Source organism: Thalassophryne amazonica, chromosome 12 (genome assembly GCF_902500255.1).
Source record: "Thalassophryne amazonica chromosome 12, fThaAma1.1, whole genome shotgun sequence".
NCBI classification, from domain to species: Eukaryota; Metazoa; Chordata; class Actinopteri; order Batrachoidiformes; family Batrachoididae; genus Thalassophryne; species Thalassophryne amazonica.
The window spans coordinates 56,129,554-56,144,269 of record NC_047114.1 but is presented as its reverse complement, the minus strand read 5'-3'; the positions used below and the strand labels follow the sequence as shown (position 1 = coordinate 56,144,269).

General features: G+C 41.5%; 1 protein-coding gene across 5 annotated transcripts in view; it reads right to left on the bottom strand.

Moving 5' to 3' along the window:
• Window positions 1-14,716, bottom strand: part of LOC117521777 (microtubule-associated protein 4-like) — a 309,678-nt gene that overhangs the window by 172,645 nt on the left and 122,317 nt on the right. For all 5 annotated transcript variants that reach the window (XM_034183119.1, XM_034183120.1, XM_034183121.1 and 2 more), the window contains exon 4: window positions 1,931-2,152. In XM_034183119.1, the coding sequence (XP_034039010.1) occupies window positions 1,931-2,152 (222 nt within the window). The remainder of the gene's footprint in view (window positions 1-1,930; window positions 2,153-14,716) is intronic.

Below are 14,716 nucleotides of genomic sequence, written 5' to 3'. Positions count from 1 at the left end.
GGATTTGTGTTCCAGCTATTTTTCTCTTCTTTGGTCTAGGTGCTTTTACGATCATCACACAAAAGTGCATAATTCTGAGGCAGACATCACCATGAAGCACTCTTTCGAATCTTGAAGCATGCTTCAAAGGTCTGAATCAAACTGTTTCCCAGGTTGAATTGAAATCAATAAGCTTAGTGTGGACTCATTAAGCTACAACATCTATTATCATATACCTATAAATGATACACCAAAATGATTGGATAAAACACTAAAGAATAAATAGCAATACACCCTTTTCGCAGATGGGTAATATTTTTAATACCACCCGAGTAATCAGCCAATCCGGACAGTGGAGCAGTGCCACAACGAAGAGGCGCGGTCAGAGGAACTGTGAAATACTGGTGAGTCACTGTTAATAATTTCTTACGTGTCCAACCTCATAGGTTGATCGTTAAAATTAAATTTGTTAGTTCTAAAAGCCATCATAATTATTTATAGGAAAACGTTCTATTTTATTTCTACTAAGGTTTGAACTTTGAGTGTTTACACAGGAGAGAAAAGTGAGAAAATGTTAATGCCTGTTTGAGAAAAGTGTATAAAGTGTGTAGTGAGGGGTTTTACAGCCTTAAAACATCTATAATAATTGTACAAAATAACGCTGACTACTTCGCGGATTTCGCCTTTTGCAGGTTATTTTTAGAACGTAACTCCCACGATAAACGAGAGACCACTGTATATGATAAAATCGTTATCAAGTTGTTCACAATGAATATGGCTTTTTACACGCTTCAGAAAACCATACATTTATCATTTATAGGTATATGATAAAATCGTTATCAAGTTGTTCAACAATGAATATGGCTTTGTACACCCTGAAGAAAACCATACACCCTTTCGGCCTCATTGTGTATGGTTTTCTTCAGGGTGTATAAAGCCATATTCATTGGTGAACAACTTGATAACTGATATTATCAATCGATAACTAGGTATCAAGGTGGAATATCGCATAATTCAAAGCACAGATTGCAGCCAAAACACTCTGGAGAATTCAAAGATTGGAATAGAAGGTTTGTATCAAAGCTAGTCTTGCAGGCTGAATTCAAAACAAGAAACCACTTTTTAGCAGCATGCAGCTGAGCAACTTAATCAGATTTCAACAACTTCAAACTTCGAGTTTGAAACATTTCCATGGTTTGACTATGTTGAATATGCTCCTACACAGCTTAACAGAGTCATAACAACATGATCTGAATGGCCACCTCAACAGTTTTTAGTGGTTTACATACACTCAGGTGCTTGTTTATTAGCAACACGCAATCATGTTCAGATGCACTCATTTGGAATGCCTCCTTCAAATCTGGTAAAAATCTGATAAATCTTTTTTAAGTTATCATGGGCACCAGTACTCTGCAGTAAAGTGAATGACTCATCGAAGGTCTTTTTCTGGAACTTCATAAGGCTCAAATTTGAACTTGTTGGAGATACAATCATTTGGGAGGCTCATTTCTATTTTGTTGAAAATCTGATAAATTCTGTTATTGTGAGCACAAGGAAGTGTGACTGAAGCACGGACGCACCAGTGGAGTACATTTCTATACTTTCCTTCTGGCCTTAAGGCTACCGGAGAATAAAAAGGAATCTCCCCTCTTTGCTTTCTGTTTTTAATTAAATACAGGTTCCACCAGCTGTAGACGTCACCAAATTAAAGGTTTTCTTTCTATTGCCATGGTGGTTCTGTGATGTGGTGTTATGTGTGTCCCCTATTGGCACAGAGTAGATTAAAATATAATCGACCTTTCAGTGAACTCGGTCTTAAACCATGTGTTGACCGGCCTGTTCATCTTTTTTCTGCGTAGCTTTTGAAGCACACTGACACCTACTGTATATTCTCCTGATGCCACCCACCCCTACTAAGTACACCACGTCCAGCCACCTCTATCTTTGATACCTGCTGAATTATCCACCAACTGGATTCCTGGGCTGCCCGAAGAGGAAAATGGCTCACTGGGTTTGAAAGGACTGCTTCCAATAGTAATGGATTTTGATTCTGAACCAAACAAGTTCTTCTGGGTGTCCATGCAAGAAAGACCAAGAGTGGAGCTCATACTGCTTTGGAATGGTGGCAGACCAGCAGACCCCATAGTGCCTCCCAGCGCAGACTGAGGGAATCCTGATGGACAGATAGAACACACACATCACTAACACACACTTACAAGTTATGTTTCTCAAAAAAAAAAAGTCACACAAATACCACAGCAAGTACAAACATACTCCTATGCTTCGGAAAAGCCAAAGCATGTACCATTTAAAGTAATACCCCTGTCACACATAGCCGGAATCACGCAGACTGGCATCGAACTTATGAATTGCGGAATCTGAATCTGCGGAAGTCCACACAGGTGGTCAAAATCGGCTGGTGGCCTGAGTGTGATGTATATGTTCACATCTCTCCGGGCGCCATCGAGGTAGGACACCTATCAGACGGCGTTCCATGTGTAATCTGAGGGCCATCTAATCACAATTTACATATTTCGATAGTGGCAAAACGGGATATGAAACGATTTGAGCGCATACGAGAAGCAGTGCGTATGCTGTGAACTCAGAGCTTCTCCGGCCTCTACTGGTGGTTGGCTCTCACTGCGGTATTGTATCACTTCCTGTTCCAGAGCACAGCGGTGTTTTGCTGTATCTGTTAGCTGTTTAATCTGCGCAGTTAGATTGATCTAGTTAACTAGATAACAATTAGTTTCACACTGTAATCTTCACGTGCCTTAACTAAAGCACCCCCTCTGCTGAATCACCTCTAAATTATTTACACATTATTCACTTTGTGTGTTTTTAGGAATCCGCTAGCTTAGCGCAGCTACTAGCTCTTAGCCGGTTTAGCATGGCGGCTTCTCCTATCTCTCCCGCACTTTTCTGCTCTGGGTGTGAAATGTTTAGTTATTGCTCGGCCTCCTTTAGCAGTAATGGTACTTGTAATAAGTGTAGCTTATTCGTAGCTTTGGAGGCCAGGCTGGGCGAATTGGAGACTTGGCTCCGCACCTTGGAAAATCCTACAGCTAGCCAGGCCCCTGTAGTCGGTGCGGACCAAGGTAGCTTAGCCGCCGTTAGTTTCCCTCCAGCAGATCCCGAGCAGCCGGGAAAGCAGGCCGACTGGGTGACTGTGAGGAGGAAGCGTAGTCCTAAACAGAAGCCCCGTGTACACCACCAACCCGTTCACATCTCTAACTGTTTTTCCCCACTCGGCGACGCACCCGCAGAGGAACAAACTCTGGTTATTGGCGACTCTGTTTTGAGAAATGTGAAGTTAGCGACACCAGCAACCACAGTCAATTGTCTTCCGGGGCCAGAGCAGGCGACATTAAAGGAAATTTGAAACTGCTGGCTAAGGCTAAGCGTAAATTTGGTAAGATTGTAATTCACGTCAGCAATAATGACACCCGGTTACGCCAATTGGAGGTCACTAAAATTAACATTGAATCGGTGTGTAACTTTGCAAAAACAATGTCGGACTCTGTAGTTTTCTCTGGGCTCCTCCCCAGTCGGACCGGGAGTGACATGTTTAGCCACGTGTTCTCCTTGAATTGCTGGCTGTCTGAGTGGTGTCCAAAAAATGAGGTGGGCTTCATAGATAATTGGCAAAGCTTCTGGGGAAAACCTGGTCTTGTTAGGAGAGAGGGCATCCATCCCACTTTGGATGGAGCAGCTCGCATTTCTAGAAATCTGGCCAATTTTCTTAAATCTTCCAAACCGTGACTATCCAGGGTTGGGACCAGGAAGCAGAGTTGTAGTCTTACACACCTCTCTGCAGCTTCTCTCCCCCTGCAATCCCCTCATTACCCCATCCCCGTAGAGACGGTGCCTGCTCCCAGACCACCAATAACCAGCAAAAATAAATTTAAGCATAAAAATTCAAAAAGAAAAAATAACATAGCACCTTCAACTGCACCACAGACTAAAACAGTTAAATGTGGTCTATTAAACATTAGATCTCTCTCTTCTAAGTCCCTGTTAGTAAATGATATAATAACTGATCAACATATTGATTTATTCAGCCTTACAGAAACCTGGTTAGCAGCAATCTTCCACTCCAGCTTATTAATTAATCAAAAACCCAGACAGAGCTTTAATTAATTTGAAAGCTTGACTCTTAGTCTTGTCCATCCAAATTGGAAGTCCCAAAAACCAATTTTATTTGTTGTTATCTATCGTCCACCTGGTCGTTACTGTGAGTTTCTCTGTGAATTTTCGGACCTTTTGTCTGACTTAGTGCTTAGCTCAGATAAGATAATTATAGTGGGCAATTTTAACATCCACAAAGATGCTGAGAATGACAGTCTCAACACTGCATTTCATCTATTGTTAGACTCGATTGGCTTTGCTCAAAATGTAAATGACTCCACCCACCACTTTAATCATACCTTAGATCTTGTTCTGACTTATGGTATGGAAATTGAAGACTTAACAGTATTCCCTGAAAACTCCCTTCTGTCTGATCATTTCTTATTTTTTTTCTATTTTCTCATTACAGTAGAAGTCTTTCAGAAAGCGCTATAACTAGGTTTAAGGATATGATTCCTTCTTTATGTTCTCTAATGCCATATACCAACATAGTGCAGAGTAGCTACCTAAACTCTGTGAGTGAGATAGAGTATCTCGTCAATAGTTTTACATCCTCATTGAGGACAACTTTGGATGCTGTAGCTCCTCTGAAAAAGAGAGCCTTAAATCAGAAGTGCTTGACTCCGTGGTATAACTCACAAACTCGCAGCTTAAAGCAGATAACCCATAAGTTGGAGAGGAAATGGCGTCTCACTAATTTAGAAGATCTTCACTTAGCCTGGAAAAAGAGTCTGTTGCTCTATAAAAAAGCCCTCCGTAAAGCTAGGACATCTTACTACTCATCACTAATTGAAGAAATAAGAACAACCCCAGGTTTCTTTTCAGCACTGTAGCCAGGCTGACAAAGAGTCAGAGCTCTATTGAGCCGAGTATTCCTTTAACTTTAACTAGTAATGACTTCATGACTTTCTTTGCTAAAAAAATTTTAACTATTAGACAAAAAATTACTCATAACCATCCCGAAGACATATCGTTCTCTTTGGCTGCTTTCAGTGATGCCGGAATGGTCTATTTGAAGAGTTTCAGTCAGGGTTTAGAATTCATCATAGTACAGAAACAGCATTAGTGAAGGTTACAAATGATCTTCTTATGGCCTCAGACAGTGGACTCATCTGTGTGCTTGTTCTGTTAGACCTCAGTGCTGCTTTTGATACTGTTGACCATAAAATTTTATTACAGAGATTAGAGCATGCCATAGGTATTAAAGGCACTGCGGTGGTTTGAATCATATTTATCTAATAGATTACAATTTGTTCATGTAAATGGGGAATCTTCTTCACAGACTAAGGTTAATTATGGAGTTCCACAAGGTTCTGTGCTAGGACCAATTTTATTCACTTTATACATGCTTCCCTTAGGCAGTATTATTAGACAGCATTGCTTAAATTTTCATTGTTACGCAGATGATACCCAGCTTTATCTATCCATGAAGCCAGAGGACACACACCAATTAGCTAAACTGCAGGATTGTCTTACAGACATAAAGACATGGATGACCTCTAATTTCCTGCTTTTAAACTCAGATAAAACTGAAGTTATTGTACTTGGCCCCACAAATCTTAGAAACATGGTGTCTAACCAGATCCTTACTCTGGATGGCATTACCCTGACCTCTAGTAATACTGTGAGAAATCTTGTGGAGTCATTTTTGATCAGGATATGTCATTCAATGCGCATATTAAACAAATATGTAGGACTGCTTTTTTGCATTTGCGCAATATCTCTAAAATTAGAAAGGTCTTGTCTCAGAGTGATGCTGAAAAACTAATTCATGCATTTATTTCCTCTAGGCTGGACTATTGTAATTCATCATTATTAGGTTGTCCTCAAAGTTCCCTGAAAAGCCTTCAGTTAATTCAAAATGCTGCAGCTAGAGTACTGACAGGGACTAGAAGGAGAGAGCATATCTCACCCATATTGGCCTCTCTTCATTGGCTTCCTGTTAATTCTAGAATAGAATTTAAAATTCTTCTTCTTACTTATAAGGTTTTGAATAATCAGGTCCCATCTTATCTTAGGGACCTCATAGTACCATATCACCCCAATAGAGCGCTTCGCTCTCAGACTGCAGGCTTACTTGTAGTTCCTAGGGTTTTTAAGAGTACAATGGGAGGCACAGCCTTCAGCTTTCAGGCTCCTCTCCTCTGGAACCAGCTCCCAATTCGGATAAGGGAGACAGACATCCTCTCTACTTTTAAGATTAGGCTCAAAACTTTCCTTTTTGCTAAAGCTTATAGTTAGGGCTGGATCAGGTGACCCTGAACCATCGCTTAGTTATGCTGCTATAGACTTAGACTGCTGGGGGGTTCCCATGATGCACTGAGTGTTTCTTTCTCTTTTTGCTCTGTATGCACCACTCTGCATTTAATCATTAGTGATTGATCTCTGCTCCCCTCCACAGCATGTCTTTTTCCTGGTTCTCTCCTTCAGCCCCAACCAGTCCTAGCAGAAGACTGCCCCTCCCTGAGCCTGGTTCTGCTGGAGGTTTCTTCCTGTTAAAAGGGAGTTTTTCCTTCCCACTGTCGCCAAGTGCTTGCTCACAGGGGGTCATTTTGACCGTTGGGGTTTTTCCGTAATTATTGTATGGCTTTGCCTTACAATATAAAGCGCCTTGGGGCAACTGTTTGTTGTGATTTGGCGCTATATAAATAAAATTGATTTGATTTGATTTTGATACGAGAGAACCTTGTGTAGTGCATGGCCTCGATTCGCCCTAATTAAATAAATACATTAATGTTGTCTCAACAAAAACCTGAGTTTTCAACTTGGGACCAAGACTGTGTTTTCACACTCAACTGAGAAATTCCTGTGCTACCTGGAGATAAGTCTGAGATCCCCTTTGAGCCCCCACACTGTGGCCCAGAGAAAAACAGAATTGTAATTCAAAGTTCTTCCAAGGAGCCCTTGCCTGGTTTATCGGTTAAATTACGGTCATTATGAATTACATGACATTATAATTGCTTCATGTCAGAATCTGAAATTGTCCAGGCCAGAAGAACCCACTTTTATGGCCTCAAGCCAAGGACAGAACCTCTCTTCACTGCCATAGAACCTTCCCCCATGATAACACATGGTCATAAAACTTTGTCTTGACAAGCAGCTATTATATTTAGGTCTAAGTGAAAAACAAGACATTCTTTTAAAATAAAAAGAATTGTGTCAGTATTTCTTTTGTTCATATCTAAAAACTCCTAATGTTGTTTGTATTGATTAATCAAACAAATTGCTTTGCATATAATCATTCCATTTAATTGATATGTGTTCCTTAACTGATGTGTGTTTAAGTGTGATCTTTCTGCATTATCAATATGTTGATGTTGAAGTATTCTGTTTATCCAAAGGATGTGTCTGACTATTAATAATGTGTATCCATTTGAGTGTCACAGAACATTTTGCCAAATAGTTAATGTGTTTAAATAATTGAATCATTTTTGTCTGTCCGTTCTGAGCATGTGAAGTGGTCTGTGAAACTATACACCCTAAATGGGCGGAGTTTGGTGACATAAGTTCCCCTTTTTAAAGTTAGAACAGAGTGCTGCCCGCTCTCTTGCTCTGGCCGCTCTCTTCTCTTTTGGTTCTTCCAGCTTCCTCTTCTCTCTTCCTTTCTTAAATGCTTAATTTTTATTTTTGAGTTAACAAGGCCCCATGCTAAGCTAAGCTAGCTAAAGCTACCACATGGCTTCATTCATTCATCCTTTATTCTTCGAAAAACCTAAAGTTTAACCTGACGCTTTAAGGTGCATCAAGTCTTTTGAACTTTTAAGAGAACTTCCGAGCTGAAGTTTTCAAAATACGAGGTCTATTAGATAATAAACCGACCCTTTTATTTTTTTTAACTATATGGATTTGAATGACGTGCGATTACAACCAATCATGCTTGAACCCTCGTGCGCATGCGTGAGTTTATTCACGCGTGTCGGTGACGTCATTTCCCTGTGGGCAAGCCTTGAGTGAGATGTGGTCCCGCCCTCTTGGCTGAATTCCTTTGTTTCACACGCTGCTCGAGACAGCGCGCGTTGCTTTATCAAAATTATTTCTGGACCTGAGGAATATCCGAGTGGACACTATTCGAGAAGTTAAGCTGGTTTTCGGTGAAAAGTTTAACGGCTGATGAGAGATTATGGGGTGTTTCTGTTGGTGTAAGGACTTCCCACGCAGCGGGACGTCGTGCAGCGCTTCCAGGTGCCGTCGTCGGCCTGTTTCGACCTGAAAACATCCTAATTTAAGGCTTAATTCACCCAGGACGTCGTGAGAGAACAGAGAAGATTCAGAAGAGGCTGGCATGAGGACTTTATGCGGACATTCCACTGTTTAAGGACATTTTGTAATGAAAGACGTGAGCGCAAATTCGCCGAGTCGTTTCCGTGACGACTCGGCAAATCTGTGTGCGCCGCGACAGGAAAAACACCTCCGTGTTGAAAACCATTGTAAATTCAGGCGCTTTTGATGGCTTTCAACAAGTGAGTAACTGAGAAATTGTTTACAGCTTGGGCATGTTCCAACTTGCCCGTTAAGGTTTCCAACGGAGGTGTTTTTCCTGTCGCGACCCCCCCCCCCCCGCGGTCGGGTCCAGCCCAACATGCGACTCTGCCCGCACGTTCTTTCATTACAAAATGTCCGTTAACAATGGAATGTCCAAATAAACTCCTCATGCTGACTTCTTCTGAAAGTTCTCTGTTCTCTGACGACTTATTGGGTCAATAGAGCCTGAAATGTGGAAGTTTTTAACTTGAAACGGTGAGACGCTGCCGCCTCGAAGCGCAGATCGCCGTCAGGCGCTGTGGGCCGTCCTTACGGCGACACTACCAGACCAAAATCTGTCATCAGCCGTTAAAATTTTTACCGAAAACCAGCTGAATTTATCGAATGGAGTCCACTCAGTTGTGCCTTACAGTTTTGAAAAAATTTTGATCAAACAAAGCAGCAGTCTCTGAGCCATTCATAAACAATGAAAAAAATTGACGAGAGGGTGGGCGACTCCTCACTCAAAGACTGCCCACAGGCGAATGACGTAACCGACAGGAGTGAAAAAACTCTTGCATGCCCACGAGGGTTCAAGCATGTCTGATGTAATCACACATGATTCAAATCCATATGGTTTTTGAAAAAAATAATAAGGTCGGATACTTTTCTAATAGACCTCGTAATAGTGAAATTACAGGAAAGCGACTTTTCCTTTTTAAAATTTTCTAACGTTTTTAAAGTTTCAACTTTTTCCTAAATTCACAAAGACTTTTAATCTGCATCCAACAAACTTTTTAAAAGCTACCAGAAAACCATTTTCAACAAACATCTTCCACCTCTGGGTTCCTGCTAGCTGACGATGATGCTGATATCAAACCATGAGCCAACCTGTCGGTAAAGCCAGCCACAAGCCTTTGGGATCGCCTGAGTTAACCCCCTGACCCAAGTGAGCACAACGGATGGACGGGTGGATCCCTCCGAACCATCTCTTCAACGTGTCAGCTCAGTGACCCAGTTAAGGTTCCAGGAAAAAGGTTTGCTGTCAATGGATACAAGTGGCTTCCTTTTAAACATATTCATATGTTTGTTTAAGATTTTTCTTAATAATTGGCTTCAAATTTCATCTCTAAATTCTAATCAGATTTATTTACTTACTCACTTACTTACTTTACTTACTTACCTCTCTTCCAACGTCTCATGAGTAAGAAACATTGTTCCATGAATGAACTTATTAATCACTGTCCATAAAAATGCCAGCAAACTGTCATTTCTTGTATACTTGTAAATAAATTGTAAATATTTCTGCTGTGGTTCATTTGTGTTCAGAAGGAAACCTTTGGTTAATCATATGTAGAATTCAGACTTTCAGATACAGACACTGATTAATTAAACTGAGAACCGATTAATTAAATTGAGACTAATAAATTAATGAATGTTTAAATAAAGTGGGCCGAGTAATAATTAATAACAAGTATTAAACCCTAAATTGTTAATTATTTTGGTGACTCATCAGATGGGGCCCTCTTCCAATCTAATTCAATTTGGGAGTTTAACTGCTTATTCACTACATTCTTATGGTGCTCCGGTGTGAGCCGATCTAGAATTGACCAATTTGGTTCATCTTTATGGTTCTCATGTGAGGGTACCATTCATTCCAAATAATTAAATTAATGTAAATTTGTTACATTATATTGGTCCCCGTTGCGAGGCCTGTAAATTTGCTACACTCGAGATGGATCTGGCACTGCAAAGCCTGCTGGTATGACCTGCACGTGCCATGTATAATAATTGTCCACCCACCCCGGAGTGCAAAGGAACTGTTGAAATGTATGTGGCACGCTTCATCATGATAATGATTATGAATTATTATCATGTACAGGAATGTTGAACAGCGGCTATCAAACTGAAAGCTCCGTGCACACAGCAGCGCACGGTGCCGCAAATCTGAACAGGCTGTTATATTCACAATAGACCTTACAGGACAGATATTTGTCTATTCCTTCCCATGGGTGATGTAAATAATGTGAACTATTGTCTCCATCATAACACGGGCAGCTGCGCCTCTCCATGGTTCGCAGTAACGCACCATTGCACGTGTCAGGATTGGAGGTGGATGGATCTCACGCTGTAATAAATGATCCCTTCTAACTCTGGAGGAGATATGACATGAGGTTGTGGCAGGCTGTTACACCATTAATAACATGAATCTCACCTCCAACAGTGGTCCAGGCGTGTTTCACAGCGCAGGACATGGACATGAAGCCAGGACATCAGCCTGCAGTTTAGAATCCTCTCACCCAAAAGAAAAAAATTAATTCGATGTGATAATCCAACCATCGCAGTGTAAAGAGTTACGTTGTGCTCCTGACATCAGCAAACAAGAAAAAGATAGTTCCCTGGAAAGGCTCCGTCTGAGGGACTGCAAGGCCAGCAAACTTTGGAGTGGAGCTGTGCCAGTGGCAGGTGCGCAGGCTTAGTGGCCCATGCAGCATTATGCACACACACAGCTGAGGAATAAGTACAGCCCCACGCATGTGCGCGTGTGTTTTCCACACTGCACGCACGTGCGCATGAGGAAACATCGATCCGGGGGTGCCATCCAGACATTTGGACATTGGCAGTCTCTGCGCCGTTTATGGTTGTCTGACAGCAGTCTGTATCATCCACCTGTTGTCTACATGCGCGTTGGATGCCATCGTGCAGGTTGTGGACAAGGTACTCCGATGCGTTCTGACAGAGCTGGCCACGCCTCTTTCCCTCCCGACTGCATCGGATTAGGCCAATATTTGCCGTGTCGGGCATGCTTCCGGCACATTCTTGCTATGGTGACAGGGGCTTAAGTGAAGGAATGGATAGACAGACACCCCTCCAGTTTAACACAATAACTTAAAAACAATAATGGATATGATCTTATCCTCACAAATTATTTTTGCAGATATAATATCCCATAGACCTGTTGTCACATGCTGAATGCTGCCATCTCTAGAGGCATTGTTATCTAACCGTGCGGCAAACAAAAAAATCTTATCATCACATACATGATGAAATTAGAAGGTGTGGTTGAAGGTTCAAATGAGATTGTTGTCACTTTTTTAAATTTCCAATTCCTCCATTTGTTGGCCATCAAGGGCCACTGGTTGTTGGATGCACGGGCACTCATTCAATTTAAACTGATGATAAGATTTATTTCAAGTACAATTTGACTTATGGGGTGACTTACTGTATGCTGTGATTTGGCACTATATAGAGTTGTATGTAAAAGTTTGGGCACCCCTGATGATTTCCATGATTTTCCTTTATAAATCATTGGTTGTTTGGATCAGCAATTTCAGGTAAATATATCATATAGCAGACAAACAGTGATATTTAAGAAGTGAAATGAAGTTTATTAGGATTTACAGAAAGTGTGCATAATTCTTTAAACAAAATTAGGCAGGCGCATAAATTTGGGCAAACCAACAGAAAAAATAATCAATATTTAGTAGCGCCTCCTTTTTCAGAAACAGCCTCTAAATGCTTCCTATAGCTTCCATGAGAGTCTGGATTCTGGTTGAAGGTATTTTGGACCATTCTTCTTGACAAAACAAGTCCAGTTCAGTCAGGCATGTTGGTTCCGAGCATGGACAGCCTACTTAAAATCACACCACAGATATTCAATAATATTCAGGTCTGGGGACTGAGATGGCCATTCCAGAACATTGTACTTGTTCCTCTGCATGAATGCCTTCATCGACTGTAAGCAGTGTGTAGGGTCGTTGGCTTGTTGAAAGATCCAGCCCCGGCGCAACTTTAACTTTGTCACTGATTCATGAATATGTTCTCAAGAATCTGCTGATATTGGCTGGAATCCATGTGACCCTCAACTTAACAAGATTCTCTGTACCTGCACTGGCCACACAGCTGCACAACATGATGGAACCACCTCCAATTTTACTGTAGTAGCAAGTGTTGTTTCTTGGAATGCTGTGTTCTTTTTTCTGCAAAGCAAACTGGCAGCCCTTATTATGTCCCAAATAACCACAGCTATGAAATGAACATTGTGAAATACGAGGAAAATTTGCATGGGGTCGAGCCAGGGTTTAGGGCCTGCGGGGCCCCAAAAACCAAATTAATTTGTATCTATCTCCTGGAGAAAAAAAAATCGATAAAAGAAATGCATATTTAAATGATCCTAGATTCAACCTTCATTTAAACTGTCAATAATATATTGAAATAACAGAATATTACATGGAAGTAGGACCTGGAATGACTTTACTCTTAACTGTAAACCAAATGATGCATTAACTCAGAATAGTTAAACTACATGAAATTCATGAAGACTGAAAAGACTGTTACAACATTTCACAAACTTCAGTTAAAGCTTGTAGAATATTTTGAAATCATGGTAAAATAACAACAAAATAACTTATGCCGCGTTCACACGAGACGCCACGTAACGACGGTGGTGACAGGTTGCCATGTAATGCCTATGGAAGGACGCATTGTAGCGCTGCAAAAGTTCAAGCCACGCAATGTGACGTGACGGGACGCGAATCAAGTGATGCGAATAAAGTGATTTTGAGCGATTGGCACGTTTGTGGCGCGATATCCCGTTGCAATCGCGTCACGTCGCCCTCTTCCCCAAGCTGAAAATGTGAACTTTTTTTTCTCCGCAGCTGCAATGACAAATCAGGGACTGGATATTGTAGTGAACGTGAGCTGTCTGTCCTGTCTCTGGCAATCAGCTTATGGGCAAGACTTATGTCCTTTGTCCTTTATTTATTTAACACAGTTATGACAGAGTTGGAGAGGAGAGCGATGAACTGCAGCAGCAGCCAGTTTTTTTTTGTTCACATGTGCGCACAGTGAACAAATTATCCGTGAAGATAATTTTATTAACCTACACAGATGTATAATAAACAAATGGTGACTGGTTCATAACACAATTATGACGAGTTGGAGAGGAGAGTCAAGGAACTGCAGCAGCAGCCAGTTTTTTTTTCTGTGTTCACATGTCGTGCGCACGTACGAGACAGGAGGTCCTCAAACTGGGTCCTGGAGAGGCGAGTACCGCTGAAGCAGCTGTCATCCGATGCAGCTCCTGCAGCAAATGATGAATTTGTGGCGTAGCGTGGCATCCGGTGTGAACGCGGCTCAAGCAGAGCGACACACCGGGTGATGGTGGCACGTCCACTGCCAGGCGAGGGATGCGAATTTGTGGCGTCGCGTGGCGTCTGGTGTGAACGCCGCATTATAGTAAAAAAAGTCACATATTCTTGGGTAAATTCCTGTAAATCCACTTAAAGCCACAGTGTCTTTTTTCCAATGAAAGAAAGTTTAAAATGGTAAATGGATTGCATTTATATAGCGCTTTTCCATCTGCATCCGACGCTCAAAGCGCTTTACAAATAATGCCTCACATTCACCCCGATGTCAGGGTGCTGCCATACAAGGCGCTCACTACACACTGGGAGCAATGGGGGATTAAAGACCTTGCCCAAGGGCCCTTAGTGATCTTCCAGTCAGGTGGGGATTTGAACCGAGGATCTTCTGGTCTCAAGCCCAACGCCTTAACCACTAGACCATCACCTACATTAATAAAAGCTCATTTACATTCTTGTGTAAATTCATTTAAATCCATTCAAAGCCACGTCTTTTTTCCAATGAAAGAAAGTCTAGATTAATAATAAAAAGTCACAATATCTTGTCTAAAATCCTATTTGAACAACACAATGTTTTTTTCCAGGGAGTGAAAATTCTTACTTTTTCCTGATAGCACATTATCTTTCAGATGTGTTCATGAAGCCAGTGACAATTCCTCAGATTCTTGTCCTTATCAAACGTTTTCAAATCGTCTTTCTCACTATCTTCTCTCTATCCGACGTCGCTCCGTGACACAGACATGCTGCAAAATTCTTCTTTTAAAAACTTTGCGAGTTTGCAATGTCCATATGCTACGCTTAATCATAGCGTCTTGCAGGAGCCACACAACATCGCCGCAGCAACCAACCAGTCCCGCTTTACGTCAACTGTCATAACAGCTACGCTCTGAGTGCCATTTTTCCTCCCCGAAGTTCAGAGGATCTGAGAACAAAAATTTGTATCTGTAACACACAGATCAGTGTCTGCAGACTTATAAAGCTTGCATGATGTCGTAAAAAACAGG